At 31.0% G+C, this 19533-nt stretch overlaps 2 protein-coding genes across 5 annotated transcripts; both read left to right on the top strand.

Annotated features, from left to right (window-relative positions):
* Positions 1 to 2381: 2381 nt before the first annotated feature.
* LOC126671475 (probable transcription factor KAN4) lies at positions 2382 to 5929 on the top strand. Its single transcript, XM_050365246.2, has 6 exons — positions 2382 to 3401; positions 3520 to 3596; positions 3731 to 3767; positions 3943 to 4102; positions 5486 to 5582; positions 5665 to 5929. The coding sequence occupies exons 1-6, from the start codon at positions 2969 to 2971 to the stop codon at positions 5818 to 5820; spliced, it is 960 nt and encodes a 319-aa protein (XP_050221203.1). The 5' UTR covers positions 2382 to 2968; the 3' UTR covers positions 5821 to 5929.
* A 4468-nt stretch (positions 5930 to 10397) lies between these two features.
* On the top strand, positions 10398 to 15426 carry LOC126654664 (cytochrome P450 CYP82D47-like). 4 transcript variants are annotated; one of them, XM_056104226.1, is made up of 5 exons: positions 10398 to 10507; positions 11232 to 11460; positions 11619 to 11731; positions 11838 to 14387; positions 14569 to 15426. In XM_056104226.1, exons 4-5 carry the CDS (start codon positions 13440 to 13442, stop codon positions 15193 to 15195), a joined length of 1575 nt encoding a protein of 524 aa, XP_055960201.1. In that variant the 5' UTR covers positions 10398 to 10507; positions 11232 to 11460; positions 11619 to 11731; positions 11838 to 13439; the 3' UTR covers positions 15196 to 15426. The 4 variants fall into 4 exon arrangements, with proteins under 4 accessions (XP_055960201.1, XP_050204567.1, XP_055960202.1 ...); XM_050348610.2 differs by having other exon boundaries at positions 11232 to 11731; positions 13518 to 14387; XM_056104227.1 differs by lacking the exon at positions 11232 to 11460 and having other exon boundaries at positions 10403 to 10507.
* The last annotated feature ends 4107 nt before the right edge of the window (positions 15427 to 19533 follow it).

A 19533-nucleotide genomic window follows, 5' to 3' on the forward strand; every position in this document is an offset into this window, starting at 1 on the left:
TTCTTAAACTTTATCTTTTTCTTTCAAAGTCTATTTTTATTTGCAACTATATAATTTCCAACTATCAAATGATCTAATAAAAAAAATCGTCCTCCATTTATTAATTTTCCGTCAAAATATACTACTATTGACGCATATAATGCAAATACTTTAACAAATGAAAATAACAAATATAGAAAGATACACGCCGTTTTAATGATATTTACAAATGAGTTGTTTTATTAACATATGTTTATATTATAGTTTTTATTTTTGTAATTTTTTTTCTTTCTGAAATGTAATTATATTTATTAGATCACTTTGTAAGTGTTCAATTTAATAGTATATTTTTTTTATAGAGAATCGACAACAGTTTTTTGGTTATACCACTTGAAAGCCATGGATTTTATAATTATGTATTAATACAAAGTAACTTAAATGGGAAAAAAGATTAAAGCTTAGGGAGCGTGGATGAAAATTTTATCCTAAATTTTTGAATACTGAACCTGTTACTACAATTTCATAGAGAATAAGTAGCAGTTATCGAAAGGTTAGCCTGATTGAAAGTGCAATTGTTAAGATGAGTTGAAGTATAGATGGAAAAGAAGGTAGATGATTAATTAGAACAACATAAAAACAAAATGCAATTAATGTGAAGGACCATTATTTCAGAGTCAATTTATGCTTCCCTTTACGGTAAAACTTGGGGGATTTAGCCTTAGATATAAGGAACAATGGCAATGGCAAAGTAACCCGCAAACCTTTTTTGGGGTCTTTGTAGGAATTTCTGGATGTGGGTGACGAATAGAAATGTATGAGCTAAGAATAAATATTAAATACATATGGCATGGCAGAAGGGAAATTAAAAGCGCGTGGGACAGCATCCTTTTAAGAAACTTAAATGGGAAAGAAAAATAGTAGCATGTGGGTCTGTGTCGCCGGAGACCCCACCCAATCTGACACTTAAATTTTTTTCCTTCTTATTCTTATGCTATAATCATATATTCCTCTCTTCTTCTTCTTATTCACGGGACCAAATTTAGTTTCAGTTTTATATTTTCTGCATCTCTATAAGGCCAGTTCGCACGTGTACAGCTCGATCTTTATAGGCAGTTTACTACGTGCGTGCCAAAGTCGACTAAGGTATAATAATTCTATATAGTATATATGAACTTATGAATAATGATTTTTGGCCTTAGAAATTTGGATTCGGACATTTGTTTGACTGGACTGTAACTAGCTGGCAATACTATAAGGTCGGTTTAGGGCAAGAGTTAAGGTTGCGCTGGAACTGCATGCAGATATATTTAAGTTAATTGGTTTCCATATACCACATGCATGTTGATTACATTACAGTTTGGTCAAACAAATATTTGGTCTTAATTGAACTAACAAAATTTCATTAATTTTTTCTTACTTATTTGATGTCATATTTATTAATATGACTCACATCTAGAACTGGATCAAGTAGATAACTAACTAGCTAATCGATAATAAGCCCTAATTTCTTATTTTATAATTGTCATTTTAATTTGATAAGTTAACTTCTTTTTGGAAAAATAAATCTATACATCCAAAGTTATACTAGTAATTTGTCATATCATAAATATATTTTGTCACTTTGGTCTAACAATTTTTTATTTTTTTATCAATTATTTCCAAGCAGCAAAGAAAAAAGATAAAAAAAATCTAATTGATAAAAATAAAATATATTTTATTCTCTTATACTTGTTTAAGATACATTATTACATAATTGGAGAAAACTAATGAAAGTTAAAAAATTATCAATCTACATTTTTTTATCAAAATTTATATGTTATTAAAATATTTTCATTGTAAAAAAAGAATTACTATTTTTTTCTTCATATATGAATTAATATAGTATAAAGATTACTTAAATTGAATTTTATTTTTATTAATTAAAATTTTCATCGTTTTTTATTTGCTTTTGGTATGTACATGATTCAAAATGCAAAATTATTGAACCAAATTGTTAAAATATTTAACTCATGATGTATTGTCAATTTTATTGAAGTTGTGGATATATGAATTATTTTTCATTTTTTTCCTTAACCAAAAGTGTCATCACAAGTAATTAATTGTACTAATATGTAAGAAATATAATTGAGAAGTGCATTTAATTTAAATGAAAATAAGGTAGACTTGGAAGTTGGAAAATTATAGAGGTTTAAAACTCAATTTATTTCCTCATGGAGAAAGAAGGAAGAAAATGGTGCAGCACTATGACAGGGATATTATTTTGGCCTGCCAGTCAATCCTCGTTCATGATATAAATAGGCAATATTTTAATCCAACCAAAAACTATAGCTATAATCTTACAATTAAATAAACAAATGAAAATAAAAATAAAGAATTTAAATGGGTCACAATCCTTGGACGTAGATAGATTGCGAGAGCTAGAGATATATTGCGAGAGCTAGAGAAAAGAAAAGAAATTAAGGTCCCTCTCAATTCAATATCCTTCCAAATATGCCATTGAACAGTAGTTAATTTATTTTCTTGAATCCCAGCTGCAACTTTTTGATTTTCATTCACCATTTATAAATCTATCTCAGTAAAGAAACGTTTCTGATCCATCTTCTGCAGAGTCTTGAATACACTTCTTCCCTTTTTTCACTAACTTTCTACTTAAACTATCATCCCCAGGAAACCTCTGTTACTTTCTCCTTTCTTCCATTATTTTTAATATAATCTGACTAATACTCTCTGCAATTCTTTAACTTCTGCTCATCTTCATTTTTTATTTATATCTATAAGCCCTAGAACAGTCATCCTACTGAAAAAGCCTATTCCTTTTTCTATCTTTTCTTTTTCTTTCTTTCAACACCCATGCAAATCATAAGCCACTCATGATATAATGATTCATAATCACCCCTCCATTTGCTTTAATTCATAGCTCACTTTTTGACTTTCTTATTCTTTTTGATCCTAAATTGAAAAGGCAGATCTCCACCGTCGATCCATTCTCATGTTCTCAAGCTCCGGAAGGATGATGAAAACTGCGTCGTCTTTGCCTGATCTTTCTTTGCAGATCAGCCCACCCTTTGTCTCGGATTGTGAAGCTAAAGAGATGGGTACTAATTATGAAACTAGAAAAGCCTTTTACAACGAGAGAAGCTCGACTGCTACTGATTCCGGTAGCAGCGGAAGCGATTTAAGCCATGAAAATGGTCTTTTTCACGAGCCCATTTTGAGCTTAGGGTTTGAAATGGCAGATTTAAGTACTCCTCCAGCACTGCAACTGCCAAGAAATCTTCATCATCACCATCTATCTCAGATATATGGGCGCGAGTTCAAGAGAAATGGAGTTAAAAGAAGCATCAGAGCTCCGAGAATGAGATGGACCACAACTCTTCATGCTCATTTTGTACATGCGGTCCAGCTTCTTGGCGGCCATGAAAGTAATACAAACAAGACAATCTATCAAATTCTTGCACTTTATAATTATTCCTATATTCTTATTACATGACAAATGAATAATTAGAACTTTACTCTTATCTTTGTATAATATGCAAACAGGAGCAACTCCAAAATCCGTATTAGAGTTGATGAATGTGAAAGATCTAACCCTAGCTCACGTGAAGAGTCACTTACAGGTGGGGTTACTATACATAATATTCAATATTCCCATTTGTAGTCTTAGAAATGTGGACAAAAGGGTCATCTTAGAAATGTGGACTTTTGTTCTTACAACTTTCTTTTTCTTAATTTCTTGTTGGTGTTCATGCAGATGTATAGAACAGTGAAGAGCACTGACAAAGGAGCAGGTAAATTAGACTGTACCTTCCTGGATTTTATTCCTAGTTAACATATTCTCTTAATACTGTTTCAACCTATAACAAATAAATTTGATTCAACTGGTCGGACACGAAGTGAATTATAAGGTTAACGTCTGATAAAGCAGGATCAAAATCAACGGTTATCTGTCTATAATTATTGCAGGTCAAGTTCAGACAGATATGGGTTTCAAGCAAAGAGCAGAAATTGTTGATGTAGTTACAGGTTTATCTTCTGGAAAAGCTGATACCAACCCTTGTTGTTCTCTCAGCCCACCACCACCAACAACATCATCACTACCAACCATACAAAACACCCAAATAAGGTTAATGCCTAACTATATATGTTGCTTGTTTTGTTTTCCTTCTGTTTCATTTTATACCCTTTATCAAATTATATATATATATATATATATATATATATATATATATATATATATATATATATATATATATATATATATATATATATACACACACGGTGGTTACTCAACTATACATTTTTTACAAAACGGTTACCGATTGATATGTTATATTTTGGAAATCAAACTTTTATTTCTCTAACAATGAGAAGTTACCCAATCAATTATGGCCTATATTCGCCTATGTGACCAACAAATTGTTTGCGTGACTTTGCTACGTACGCAATCCGTCAGCCACATATGTAGTTATTGACCGAAATTGATTGAGTATGTAACTGTTCATTGATAGAAAAATTAAAGCTCAGTTTGTTAAAATTTAATAAATAAAATGTGGTTGTCATTTTGTTAAAAATGTATAGCTCAGTAGTTGTAATTTTTTTTTACTCACCCTTAATTTTAAAATGATTTAATTTGGATTTCAATGAATACATTAAACCAATGCCAAACATACATGCACGAATAGACACAAAGTGCTTATTCTCGGTGATCCAACATGTTTTTTCTCACCCTCAGTTAAATAGGCCCTTACTACTAAAATCTCTAGTAGTAGTAGATGTTAATGAAGTTCGCTAGGGCTTCAAGACACAATGGTTATAGTAAATTAAGTCAATATTTGCATAAAAATACAGATTCGCAATCCATATCCGTTGGATTGTTTAATGTCTTGATTCCAATTTTTGCTAAAAGTCAAGGGCTCGGTTCAAATCTCAATGCTGGTTTTGAATATACTAGTAGTAATTTTATTTAGTGTAATGGGTAATTTAATTAGTTTGTATCTACAGCACCATCAAGTTGTCATTTTATTAGTTGATGGAGCTATATATGTTTGGCTGGTTTTTGTTGGATTATACGTATGGACAATCAACAAAAAACCAAAAGATTGAGTTCTGGTCTTCAAAGTTTTCATTATTTTATTCTAGATTTATGCAGATGCCAAGTTTTGATATTGAATGCATATCTGAGCACCCATATTTTCATTTTTCAGAATATATGCATGCGTTCTGCTAAATATTCAAGCACCGATTTTTTTTATCTTATTTCAAATGAAAGGAAAAAATCTTGACATGTTATTGCCATGTTTGATGCTATCTTAATTAAATTGTACTATCAAAGGACTCCTAGTTGGTCTTTTTTCGATATAATTACACAAATTATATCGAAATAGTAAAAAAAAAGATAAATGATTTAATTAATAAACGTAAATTATATTTTAATCCATTAACTTATTTTAATGATAAATCGATATGTTTAAAAATTGATTGTTAATTTGGATATTATTGTGAACAGAGGTTCTTGGTCATCATCAATGGAGACAAGGGACAAGAGTAGATCACCAAGCAATGAGGCATTAACATATCCTCATTACAATGCACATGATATGAAGGTATGGTTTTGTCATGAAAAACTATATTATAAATTAATGTTAGTGAAATTTCATATGTAATCCCAGCTGGTATCTTTATTAGGAGGACGGACCCATGGCAGACCTCCACATGTCTGATGGAGTTCAGGAAAGCTTAGATTCTAATCGTCTGATTAATCTAGAGTTTACTCTTGGAAGGCCAACTTGGCAAATGGACTATGCTGATTCATCAAAGGAGTTGACCCTTCTTAAGTGTTAATTAAAATGCTAACAAAATTAATTCTCTAATTTTTTTTCTTTTTCTTTAACGTGCATGGACAAGTAATATCTAATATATCTTTTTCATGCATCTGTTCATGTTCTTGAAATTTTGTCTCAAATATGAAAATGGCAGTGTTATTATATGAGATATATGGTTGGATTGGACGATTAAAGGTAGGGTTTGTGAAATTGTTATGATGAAGAGACACGACCTTTGAAAAATTAAGTAATGATTTAGCAATATTGTGATGATGAAAAACTTGGGCCAGGGTCTGCATTGTCCTTGCAAAGGGTTCAGAGTAGTTGATGGTGGGTCGAGTTATAATGTAAGAAAACCTGGATGGTTAATGTCTATTTTCAATCAATTGCTAAAATTCTTCATCCTACAAATGATCGTCTTTTTGACACCAGACATGGGGTCAGCAAATGTTTAATTAAATTGAATTAATCAGTTTAACTGAAATATTTGATTAAATTGATTTAATTTTATATTTTAATTATTTAGATTAATTGATTAAAATATTTTTGATTAAATTTGCTAATATGGCTGGTTCAACTAATAAAATAAAATAATTAAATTACTCTATTTGACTAAATAAATCGTTTTTAATTAAACCGACCATTTGCACACTCCTCTATATGAATGAACTCCCGTATGCTAGTACATAATTGATTAAGAAAATGGTTAAATGAATTTTTATCTATGATAGGATTTAATTGAGAAAAACAAAAATAAGATTAATATCGTAAATTTAAATTTGGTTGAAGATAAATCTACAGTTGCAATACCCCGTATTTCTCCGGCATGTTCTCTTGATAATTCCAACTTGATTTTGGATTGCGATATGTAGGGTTAGCAGTTAACACATGTGCTACTTTAATTGTGTCTTGATGAGTATCATGTGTGTATCACATGCGTTCTGTGTGAATATTCATGTTGAAACATGTGCTACTTTGATTTGATTCAAATTGCTTGTATGCGTTTCGCGTTGTGTAGTTGGCGCGTATTGTTCGTCGGCTGGCAAATCCGATTGGTTGTATGACTTTTGAGGTGTGTTATGTGTGATATAGAGTGGGGTGAGTGTTCCTTGAGGTTTGACATTGCTCCGAGTGTTTAATCCATCGTTTCAGACAAGAGAAATCAAGTTTCGAGAGTCCAGGTAGTGCGGATGATCGTCCATTTTAATTAATTTTTAGACTTCCTGCGGGGTGAACGAGCATTCACTAGGTTTAGATGATTGTTCAAAGTTTGAACGATTGTTCATCCTGAAATTCATATAAAAACGTAGTTTTGGTTTTTTTGTGCGAACATACAAACTCTAAATCGATTTTTTAGCCCTCAACTCGTCCTTCACATATATCCATGATATTCTTGAAAGGTAAACCCTAAACCACTCCATAACACTTGATCAAACACTTCTAAAATAAGGATCGGAGTTGATTTGGAGATTTGGGTGTTGGGTTCAAACTTTGAAAATATGTAGAGATTAGGAGTATATGTGTTGTTTATGCTTAATTGATAAATTCACATGCTAATTAATCTATTTGCCATGATATATCTGGCTTATGCATTGTTGCATTGTTGGTATTTGTTGTTACCCATGGTTAGAGTTAATTATATGATTTGACTTGGGTAGGTTAATTGAGATGTGAATGTTGATTGCCATGTGTTATACATGCTATGGGTGGTTGATAGGAGTAGAATACTCCTAGTATTTAGATAGTTTTCGCATCGCTTTATTGCGTTTTGACATGTGTTTTTAGGTGTTTCGATACCTTATTATGTGTGTTGGCGTTTCAGGTGATTTGGAGTGTTTGCGGAACTATTTGGGCTAAAAAGAGTGAAGAATTAAAGAAATATCAAAGTCGGAAGCTAAAGCAAAGAGTTAAAGAGAAATCAAGTTTTAAAGCATGTCTTGGAAGAGAAGCTGAGAAGCAAAAGAAACATGTGTAATTTAACACATGTCTCGACCAAGACATGGTGCTTCTCGACCAAGACATGAAGGACATTTTGCACGAAGGGTCATCAAAGGAGCTTCTCGATCGAGAAGCTCAACTTAAATGAGCTTCTCGACCAAGACATGGAAAAAAGCTGAAGACGAAATTTGTTTGAAGAAAGAGCTTAAAGTGGCCCACTTCCCTTTTTAGCCCAACATCTCTTGTACTAGGGTGTTTTTATTCCCCTTTTTATCTAGACTATATAAGGCACTTTATATTTTAGGTTAAGGATGATTCACTTTTGTAGACAACAATTTTGAATCAATCAAATTCATTCCTTTTGCTCTCTATTTTAGGATAGAAACTATAAAGTTCTTGGTGTTCTTCAATTATTTTTCCAGATTTTGCTATATTGGGAGACTTATTAAATACAAGTATTGATCTTTTAATTCAAGCTTCATTATCTTGTTCATGTGTTTTAAGTTCAATTATTACTCCAAGGTATTTATTCTTTACTCTATGCCTAATCTTTACTATTGCTTAATTAGTTATGCCATGATGATGATTAGTAGCTAAACCCCTTGTTTGGGGGTTGTTATGATTGTCATGATTGATTAGATAGGTGATTAGGGTGAGGGTTTATGGGTGATGTTGGTTGTTGTGCTTCTTGAGCTTAATGCTTAGAATAGGTTGGCCTCTTATTCTTTGCTATGTGGTTTAATTAGGAGGACGAGAGTTAACTAATTAGACTATACCTAGGGGAGTACATGCTATAGACCTAGATGCATTAGCATGATCTAGGGCTATTTTGGTTGTGGAGTTTGCTTGATTAGTTGACTTTATTAACTCTCTTGAAATCTATGAGCACGAGAGTGGATTAGATTTCAGGATTGTTAATCAAGTTTCGACTCTTTCAATTCCGGCTTGAGAGAGCGGAATTGGTTCCGTAGAATAGCTTGACCCGACCTAAGTTCCCATCACCTTAACCCAAACTACTTAGATATGACTTTGGCATGACTAGCAACCTCTAAACGCTTTACCCTTTTGTTAAATCGCGTGTTAATTAGTTGATTGTTGATTAATTGTTTTAGTTAAGTAGCGTGTTTAATTAATAGTTGTTTGCAAGTTATTTTACGTGAAAATTCAACCATTCGTATTTTTGCTAGACGAATTGAATCGTAACCAAATTTCATTCTCATCAATTGCTCCTAACACACTCTCCGTGGGATCGACATCCGACTTCCGGATTTCTACAAGTTGGGTTAATTCTCAACAGTGGTATGAGAGGTCTTTTGGCATGTATTTTGGGTTACCCACAAGTATTGTTGAGTTTTGGTGGTTTGAGTTTGAATTATATTGTGCTCCTTTTTTTACAAATGAGATGTTGAGATTATCTTTTAAACGTGTTTTCCATATTTACGAGGTACCATAATTTTGTTTAATTCATGGTTATTATACGTGATTGACTGGAGTCTTCCAAACGGACGGTTTGAACTTAAAATTGTGAGAACTCGACTAATTTAGTTTTCATGAGATTATGGGAATTCTATTTTGATATAACCATTTGAATTTTAAAAGAGATTTTTGAATATTGAGTTTAAAATAGTGGAGCACAACTAAAATCTTAAGACTGTTGATTGTTTGATTATGTTTTGATAGATTGTCTAAGTGTTGGTTAATTTACCTGAATGACATGTCAGATTGTATGTTTATTGAGTGGTGTCTAAAAATCTATCGAGTTAGATGGTGTATTTAAAATATTAGTATTGTTTTATGTCGTATTCCTAGACCAGTCTTTTATTTAAGCGCCGGAGGACCAGGGCTAGTGAAGCTTTCCAGAGTTTTTAGAGATTTTGCATGTCATTAGTTTATATTATTATTTACTTTTATTAAGAAACTTATATATATATTTGTTAATGTACGTATTATAAATATGTTTTTAGAATTATTTTTAAAACTGTTATGAATTGGTTGGAACGTGCTACCTATTAGGTCTCAATAACACTGTATGTTGTTGGAGTTTCGATTGCCCGCAATATTAGATATATATTGTCAATGTATGTTGTTTCGGGTGATCCGTTTATACATGTTACGAGTTTCAGAGCCGACATTCACATTTTCTAACGACAAACCATCAAATATGAGATTGTCCCCTTTTCAAAGATTTAATGGAATGGTCCAGCTCACTCAAGAGCACGTCACGCTTATGATTTGAATTGTGACAAGTTTTATATGAAATTGTAATTTTTAACACGTCTTTTTAAAATTAAATAATTCCATTTATGACTACTTTTTTTACGATTATATCACTTTTAAATATTTAATAATTTTCAGCTGACATGGCTATTGTAGAGCATGTTCTTTTATTTTGTCTAGCGGCAGCCACATCAGCTGGAAATCACCCAATTTAAAATGCTAATAGAATTGTTTACTTTAAAATGATGTGATATAATTAAAATCTTATGTAAAATTTGTGAATTTATTTGCAATTAAACCATTTATACTCTATAATTATATATTTGGTAACCATGCTATACCATCATTTTGGTGGTGAAGACTTTAGGAGTAATGATGAGAGTCAAAAAAGAAACGGGCTCCACAGCCCAACTAAAAAATGATTAGCCTTGCAAGTAAAACACATGAGGCCCATTTAGCGGTTTCCGCGCTGCAACTCGGTCTTGCAAATCGCAATCGCAATTGCAGAGACAGAGACCACCAATAATGGCAGTGAGGTAGAAGAAGAAAAGGTATCATTAGTAACGTATGGTAAAGCAATGATTCTCAGTTGTCTGTTGCGTCAAAAACTATACGAATACAAATTTAGATTTTTAGGCGACATATATATTTTCATCATTACTTTTTGATATTATTTTCAACATTGTCCCTGATTGCATAACATCTTGCTTTACATTTTGAAACTAATTGTGGTGGCTCTCATTGTTTTGTTTGTAATAATTTGTTCACCTAATTTGTTCTTGTAAATATTAGTATTGGAGATTAAAATTAGTCCAATAATTTGTGACTTATTTACACATTCTAATAACAATAACCTTAAAGATTAGAGGATTTTCATGTCCTTTTAATTCAGAGGGTTTCAAGTTTCAGAAACAAATCAAGCCATAAAATTATGTCTATTGCTGAGTTAAATATAGCCTTTTAGATTTTGCAACACTGAAGAACTTAAGGTTCTGTTTTGTTCAATTCTAGTGTATAATTTATTTCATTTTTAAATGAATTTTATTTAAAAATCATTTGAAAATGAATTTTTGTGTTTGGTATCCCGAATTTTAAATATAAAATTAATTTGAAATAAAATAAAATAAAATAAATTTTGTATTTGGAATGTAAATACAAATTTAAATTGTAAAAATTCATTTGAACCAAACACATATTTCGTAAAAATTCAATTTTATGAAATTTATTTGAAGTAGTCAAACCCTAAATTAGTTCCAAATGTATTTGTTGATCCAGTGAACTCTTTCACGCAACAGCTGTGATTAAAGAAAGCAATGCTTTGTACCAGATGTTTATGCTGCAGAGATTCAAGCCGACCACCAGGCCGTGAGGCTTTCCCGGAGGATGTTTTCTATTTACATTCCCGTCTCTTAGAAAGTAGGAGCATAGCCACTCGGGTCGATGGAATGGAGCTTGACCAGAGGGAACTCTAAAAGAGAGTATGAGAGACATTATATGCCTTACTGTACGGCACTGGATACCTTTGCCTTTAGGACTTTACAGAAGAGTCCTTTTTGGGCTAGTAGCGCGCATCTGTTTTTCAGCTGGCTTCAAATCAAAGCTTGACTAGGTAGAGCTCTCAATTTTTGCATTTTTTGTTTGTTCCTTTTTTGAGGTATTCAGGCATAAAGAAAAAAAATGGACTGCGTTGAGATCATTTATCGGGAAGAGAATCCTACTACCGGTCTCTGCACATTGGAATTTGACGATATATGAAGATTTCTTTAAAGCATAAGGTATTTTTAAAATCTTTCTGATAGTAGATGTATAATATAGTCTTTTGGATACTCATTCACTGGATTAATTGTAAAAAAAATTGATTTTCTTTTTCCTTATTATTAGATATAGCAGACTGGACTCTGGAGATATATAAATTTTCTTTGCCTGATGGTTATTGAGAATTTAACATGACGAATAATTGTATGATGCAGTTAGTGAAAAGTTTAATGGGGAAATGATTTTAAGGCAAGCTCCATTGGCAGTTGGCAAGAACGTTCTTCCATTTCATCATTGGTTTTGGGAGTTTAGGGATTGCTAGGTTTCATAACACAGTTAGTTTTAATTGTCAGTATGTATGATGGATTGGAAATGCAACCCATTACCAGTATTGAACAAGTATACCATAATTGGGTGTTTAGCTTTTAGATAAACTATAGCATGTAGAAATTATTTGACTTGATTGACATGTTTCTGTGGGAAATTGAGTTATTAGATATAAAAGACTTAAGCATACGTGGATACCATGGCCCTTACCGTGAATCGCCAGGTAAGGTTGCTGTGAAATAGTTTAATGGAATTGTGGTTTGATTTTTAAATCTTGCAAATCTTTGTCTCAACTAATAAAAATACCCCCTTTTTGACATAATTTTGATGATCTTGTTTCAATTTAATTTTCTCAGAAGCAACGGCATTAGTTGTAGAGACAATTGCATCACTCTGTTACTTCAAGTTTTCCCCAGAAAAAATAATGTTAAAAGTGAAAACTTCGTTTTACTTTGAATGTTATGACTTCATTCTAAAACACTATGTTACTGGAAAGAATGTCTTTAGTCTTTACCATAAAAGAACACAATCTTCTGTGACATTCAGAACATGCATTCAGCCATGGTGAGTGATTTTTCAGTGTAGTTTCGTTTGTTCGCTTGTTCCTTGTTGTCAGCTGAGCACTTCACACAGTGACAGTGGTATGAAATGAACAGTAATGCATACAAGCATTATAGTAGAAGTAATAGAAGTACATAGGATCTCTCATTTTCACACTTTCGATTGAGTTTAATAGTGAATAGAAGCATTTGATTAATATTTTTATTGTGGTTTCAAGTTTTGTTCATATTGATGCAAGTTTTGTGCTAAATTTTCTGTCTTGTCCATTTGTGCTTATCCTTTAAGGATTGATATTCATTAAAGAATTAATATTTCAAAGACTCTTTTTGCGATATAAAGCTTGGAAAATTCGTTTAGTCTTAATTGATGGCTTTATTAAAATAATATGTCTCTTTTAGCTCCATATTTTTTAATCAATATACTCCACCTTTGATTAAAACCATACGGTCATGTCATTATACTTCCAATGCATGAGAATACCTACTTTATGACAAACAAAAGAATCTATCTAATGAGATAGAAGATAAATCACGAGCTTTGTCTCCTAGTAATTTAGTCTAGGGTTATGACAACCTTATTTTGGTATCATTGAAGTTTAAATATCATTTAGTGGATTTGTCTTTTCTTTCTAAAAAATTCATCTGGCGCTAATTTGTAGTATCCAAATCCCCTGTTTATGGTAAGAGCTTAGAATTCTAAATCGACGACTACATGATTGCTCACTAAAATATTGACTATGAGAGCTTGGGGGTGGCCCAGTAGCAATCCAACTGAGTCTGAATATTATAAGTAGTAAAGCTTAGGATTTTAACATGAAACTATCACCAAAATCTAGCTACTATGGCTCTGCTTCTGCTATACCTAAATGGTATCACCCTTGGACTCACTGCCATACTTGTTTTTTTCTACTTCTACAAGAGGTGGTCCAAATCAGCCAAGACTAAAGCAGCTCCAGAGGCTGGTGGTGCATGGCCTATTATAGGTCACCTGCCCTTGTTAGCAGGACGTGAGCTTCCCCACATAGCGTTAGCAGCATTAGTTGATGAGTATGGACCTATCTTCACCATCAGGATTGGCATATTCCCAGCTTTGGTGGTCAATAGCTGGGAGTTGGCCAAGGAACTTTTCACTATCAATGATGCCGTTGTATCCACCCGGCCTAAATTCACATCTGCAAAGCTTCTAGGCCACAATTTTGTTAATTTTGGATTCGCCCCTTATGGTGAGTTCTGGCGTGAGATGCGAAAAGTAGTAGCATCAGAGCTACTCTCCAATCGCAGGCTTGAGCTACTTAAAGGCATTAGAGCCGATGAGGTGGAGGGATCAATAAAGGATCTGTTCAAATTTTGGGAGAAGAGCAAAGATGGGAATAACCAAGCCTTGATTGAAATGAAGAAGTGGTTTAATGACATAAATATGAACGTGATTTTGCGAATGGTAGCAGGGAAGAGATACTTTGGTATCAGTGCTGCTGGTGATGAGGAAGAAGCACATCGGTTTCAGAAGGCAGCGAGAGAGTTCTTTCACTTGGCGGGAGTGTATGTGTTGAGGGATGCCTTTCCGCTTCTTGGGTGGATGGATTTTGGTGGATATGAGAAGGCCATGAAAAAAACAGCTAAAGAATTTGATACCATTATTGGCGGGTGGTTAGAGGAGCATCGCAGGAAGAGAGACATCAGTGAAGTGGGCGATAAAGATAAAGATTTCATTGATGTTCTGATGTTGGTTCTTGATGGTATTAACCTCTCCGGTTATGATCCTGATACAGTCAGGAAAGCCACAACCGTGGTAACTAAAGAGTCAATTTTTGTAGTCTAATTTATGTATAATCTATCTATTATGACTCTGTATTTGTGTGGGTTAATTTTTTTTGCGGCTACTTAACTATAGGTTTTTACGGTAACTGGAGAATTAACCCATATTTGTGCAGTCGAAAGGAAAGAATTGACATTGCATATTTGTTTTGTAGACTCTTATTGCCGGAGGCACTGATACCACAACTGTTTCTGTAACATGGGCTCTAGTGCTATTACTGAACCATCCCGTTGCACTGAGGAAGGCACAAGAAGAGTTAGATATTCAAGTTGGCAAAGAAAGACTAGTGAATGAATCAGACATGAACAAGCTGGTGTATCTCCAAGCAATAATCAAGGAGACGCTGAGACTGTATCCAGTTGGTTCACTCTTAGCGCGTGAATTCACGGAGGATTGTACCGTCAGCAGTTACCATATTCCTGCAGGTACCCGCCTACTGGTTAACCTTCACACTATCCACAGGGATCCGCGGGTGTGGTCAAACCCAACAAAATTCGAACCTGAGAGATTTTTGAGCGCACACAAAGAGATAGATGTGAAGGGTCAGAACTTTGAGCTGATACCATTTGGTGGTGGTAGAAGGATATGTCCTGGGATGAATTTTGGTATAGTAATGACTCAGTTACTGCTTGCAAGTTTCTTGCAAGCTTTTGATATCTCAACTCCATCAAATGAAGCAGTTGATATGAGAGCAACTCCTGGATTAACAAATAGTAAAGCCACTCCTCTTCAAGTTATGTTCAAACCTCGATTGCCTGCTTATCTCTATGAAAGAAGTTGAAAGCCTAACATATGCAGTTTCTGTAATTTTGTTCTATAAGTTTCAGTTCGGTATTTGTGTACTAGTTTTGTTAGTTTAACGTTTACATCTCTTGCGCTAATATGATATTAAGCTTGTGTTTTTAGTCCATGGAAAACATCTAAATTTATGTTGTACTTGTGCCTTTATATTTGTTGGATAGATTTGTAATGTGGTCTAGATTTTTCATATTGTCATATATATTTCTTTCAATATGTGACTTCTATTTTGATAAAATTATTCTTTTTTAATTTACATCTATTTCTTTCTTATCAATAATGGAGAGTGATTTTGTTAAAATAAATTTTTTTACTCTATCATTAGTAATTGTTGATCTAACAATAGCACCGTCTTTTATCTTTAGGAGAGATTCTTAGGTAGACTTAGTCTACCACGTCATCCGTGGACTAACCTATCATACTATGACACGTCATTAAAATAATGGCACTATCGTAATTTTGTTTATTACTTATTTACACTTTTAAATAGTAATATTACGATAGTGCCATTACTTTAATGACGTGTCATAATATGATAGGTTTAGTCTATGAATGACGTGGTGGACTGAGTCTACCTAAAAATTTCTCTTATATTTAGTTAATTTTGATTATTCGAATTAACACTTAACTATATTCTATTCTTGTTTTTTATTAATCGAATTAGCTGAATTAAGAAAATATTTAATCAAATTTAATTAAAATAGATTGGTTAATTTGTTTTTAGCCAAAATTTTGCTCACCCCTAGAAATACATATATGATGTTTTATTTATCATTTATATGTTAACTATAACATATCCTGACAAATTTAATTGATTTAAAAAAATTATTTTGAAAATCATAGTGTGTCAAAAAATGTCAATAGGTTTAAATTTAACACTTCAAACTAAGTAAATTTGAATTATTGTATTAATTTATTGTTATGTTAAACTTTTATTAATTTATTTACATTAAATCAATTAAAAACGGCCATATGTTTCAAGAATAGAATGATAATAAAATGAATTAGATTCAACGTTTTTTTACGAAAATACCTCGTATGTGAGACTGTATATAAAAATATGTTTTTTTATTTGTTTATTTTTTACAAAAAAAATAAACTTTGTTTTGAATTTATTTTACAAAATAACTTTTGGTATATTCTTTTTAGAAAAAATTATTTAATTTTTTTTAAAAAGAAATGTTTAATTTCTTTTGAAAATTATTGAAAAAAAAAGGTATAAAATTATAAATATTGAATATTTTGTCTCTTTAATCAAGCAACTTTGCATAATTTGATGGTTTTTTGATAAAATTGAAAATTAAGTATTGAACTTTAAGAGTTGGATATGTTAATTATTTTAATTTTTAAGAGGAAATTACATGTTGTTCGTTTTTTTTTTTTTTTGCAAAATCACATTCCCTTCCTTTTTCTAGTGGCTATTTGAGGGACCATCGTTGATAACTATTCTGTGATTGTGTCTATAAATCTCTCCTTTTAGTGGTACAAGACTCTTTTAGTGTTCAAATCCAATTTATTTTACAGAATTAACAAATAATTTTGATTATGCAGATATCAAAAAATCTGACATCTAAAATAAATCATAAATTTTATAATGAATGCTCATTTAGAAATCACATGTAATTTTCTTTTTACTTTAGCATTATATTATATTTTCTCCGCTTTTTTTTTTGATAAATATTTTCTCCGCTTCGTTATAAATAACTGTCGAATTTGAATTTTTTTGTCCATAATATTTTAAAATACCCGAAAAAACATTTATTACTATTTTTCCAAATTTATCCCTATCAATAAATGACTTAGTGACTCTAAAAACATTAGTCACACTTTAAAATGGTAGTAATTAATATGGAAAAATTAATAAAAATAAATATATATCAAGACAAATTTATTACTTTCTTAATTTATATGAAATAGCCAAACACGACAAATGTACTTAAAGATGTTGTATTTGTTGATAAATATACTTTTTTCTCTTGTAATTAAAACTTGTAGTAGACTGAACAATTTAAGACTTAGTATGATGGCTCATGATATGATGTTGTCTATAGATTTTGACATGGATGAGTTCTCATGAGTAAAAACATGACATTGTATCGAAGTTTTACAATTTAAAAAAATCTATAAATAAAAAAATCGATCAACTAAAAAACAACTAATGAGCAACCGTAAAATAACCAATGGACAACCATAAAATAGCTAAGAAACAACCAAAAAAAGCCATCAAAAAGCAATCAAAAATGTATTATTTGCAACCAAAACGCAACTGAAATTAGTATGGGCATCAAAACATTTTATATAAAGATATTAACATTTATGAAATTAAGATGTTGATAAACACTTTTTGACAATTAAATCATAATATTTCCTATTTTTAAATATATTTAAAAAAGAATATAACGTGAAGGGAAAGATAAAATATAAATATTAGATCATCATTTGCATTTGTGTCATTTTAGTTATTTTCTTAAACTCCATCTTTGACTAAAAAAACCAATAAATATAGCATCGAAAGTTTAATCTAATAACGAATACAAAATATATTATGAACAAATATAAGTTCAATTTATATAGTAATTAAATATGTCTTCAACTTATAAATATAATAATTTAATATATTTTACAACTTGGTAATGTAATTATTGGCTTTTACTAAAGTTAAATGTAAATAAATAGAAAGGAAAAATATTAAATAATTTTATTCAACAATATTTACAATAATATAAAAAATTTAAAATACATATTTTATTAAGAATATATTGAAAAAGTATTTTCTTATGTTAATGTTATGTAGATAAAATGTTATATATTTTTATTTTTATTATATATATATATATATATATATATATATATATATATATATATATATATAAATCTCAATATTTAAATTTTTTAAATTGATACAAACAATCTTGATTGGTTATTAATAATAATTTTTACACAAAAAATAAATGATTAAAAAGATAATAATTGATATGTAATAAATGGATAAAAAGTATGTTTTTAATGGGCAAAGAATAAACAAAGTTAAAATACATCTATAAATTTAATATAAAAAAATATAAAAATGTAAAAAAGTTTTATTTTTCAGCGTATAAATATTATATGGACCGCTTATTCAAATATTTATGTAAAAAGTCCAAATTTTAAGTGTTGAATGTCATAATCCTCTTGATAATTTTCATCGTCAAAAATATCTATTTTTCGTATAAAATACATTTTAATTTTAATTCTATAATATATTTATTAAAATCAATATTAAGTGTATTTTATATTCTAATATAATGTTGATATAAAAAAGTGTAAAAATAGTAATTATAATGATATTATTAAAGGATATAAATATTAATAGGCTGTTTTTTTTATTAGTTTAATAGATTACATGTCTAAAACTTATTGGCTTTAGAAAATAACAATCAAGTTTTTTCTGTAAATAATTTAAGTTAACTTTTTTGAATATTTATTTTAAATCATTTTTAATTTAATTAATAAAATAAAATTGAAATTATATTATATTATTAAACACTACTGATATTGTATTTTAAATCATTAAATTGAAACACCACGTAGTCTAGCTCTCAATTTAATGGCGAGCGAAGGATAAAAGGGTTTTTTACACAAATCCCCTAAATGAGCACCTTCCTATTGTTTTTACCTCACAAAATAAAAATGTGCAGAAATCACTCAAGAGAATTAAAAAGTTTACGGAAATCCCCTAATACCCCAAATAGGCTGATTTTATGATAAAATAGGATACATTTGCCCCTTCTATGTTAAAACACGTGACTGACAATGGGATTCAAAAATTGTTGATTTTATTGTGTAAGAGCTACGAGGTCCGGCGGCGGTCCGGCGAGGTTAGATTTCACTCAGTTCTCCTTCACTTTCTTCCACAATACAATAGATTTTATCGATTTCGGTCTGTTTCACAAATCCAAAGCTAGTTGATTCAAGATTTGAACCAAATGAAACGCAAGAAGAAATTGAAACACCAAATTTTTAATTGTAGTGGTGAATTGAAGAGCAAACCCTATTTCTTAGAGGTGGTTGGCGTTGATTTGGGTTTATTGGAAACTATGTTCCCTAATCAATTTCTACTCTTTAGGTAAATAAACTGTATAATTGTGGTTGCTTCTTGCTTAATGAACAAATGCTTCACTTTTTCTCCTATATTTAATTGCTCTAATTGTGAATTGGTTGGTATTCTCTAATGCTTTGTATGTTTGATAGGAAGCTGTTTCACTATTGTTATAATACACAGCCACACACATCTAGTTTGCTTGTCTTGACAGTTGACACACTTTATATCTTTGATGCCAAA

This window comes from Mercurialis annua, linkage group LG1-X, assembly GCF_937616625.2.
Source record: "Mercurialis annua linkage group LG1-X, ddMerAnnu1.2, whole genome shotgun sequence".
In the NCBI taxonomy this organism is placed as follows: Eukaryota; Viridiplantae; Streptophyta; class Magnoliopsida; order Malpighiales; family Euphorbiaceae; genus Mercurialis; species Mercurialis annua.

Bases quoted from the DNA above. Each gene is read 5' to 3' on its own strand.
- LOC126654664 (XM_056104226.1), top strand. From the start codon at position 13,440: ATGGCTCTGCTTCTGCTATACCTAAATGGTATCACCCTTGGACTCACT. The intron at 14,388-14,568 runs GTAACTAAAGAG...TTTGTTTTGTAG, and splicing joins TCAGGAAAGCCACAACCGTG to ACTCTTATTGCCGGAGGCAC.
- LOC126671475 (XM_050365246.2), top strand. From the start codon at position 2,969: ATGTTCTCAAGCTCCGGAAGGATGATGAAAACTGCGTCGTCTTTGCCT. The intron at 3,402-3,519 runs GTAATACAAACA...ATATGCAAACAG, and splicing joins GCTTCTTGGCGGCCATGAAA to GAGCAACTCCAAAATCCGTA. The intron at 4,103-5,485 runs GTTAATGCCTAA...TATTGTGAACAG, and splicing joins ATACAAAACACCCAAATAAG to AGGTTCTTGGTCATCATCAA.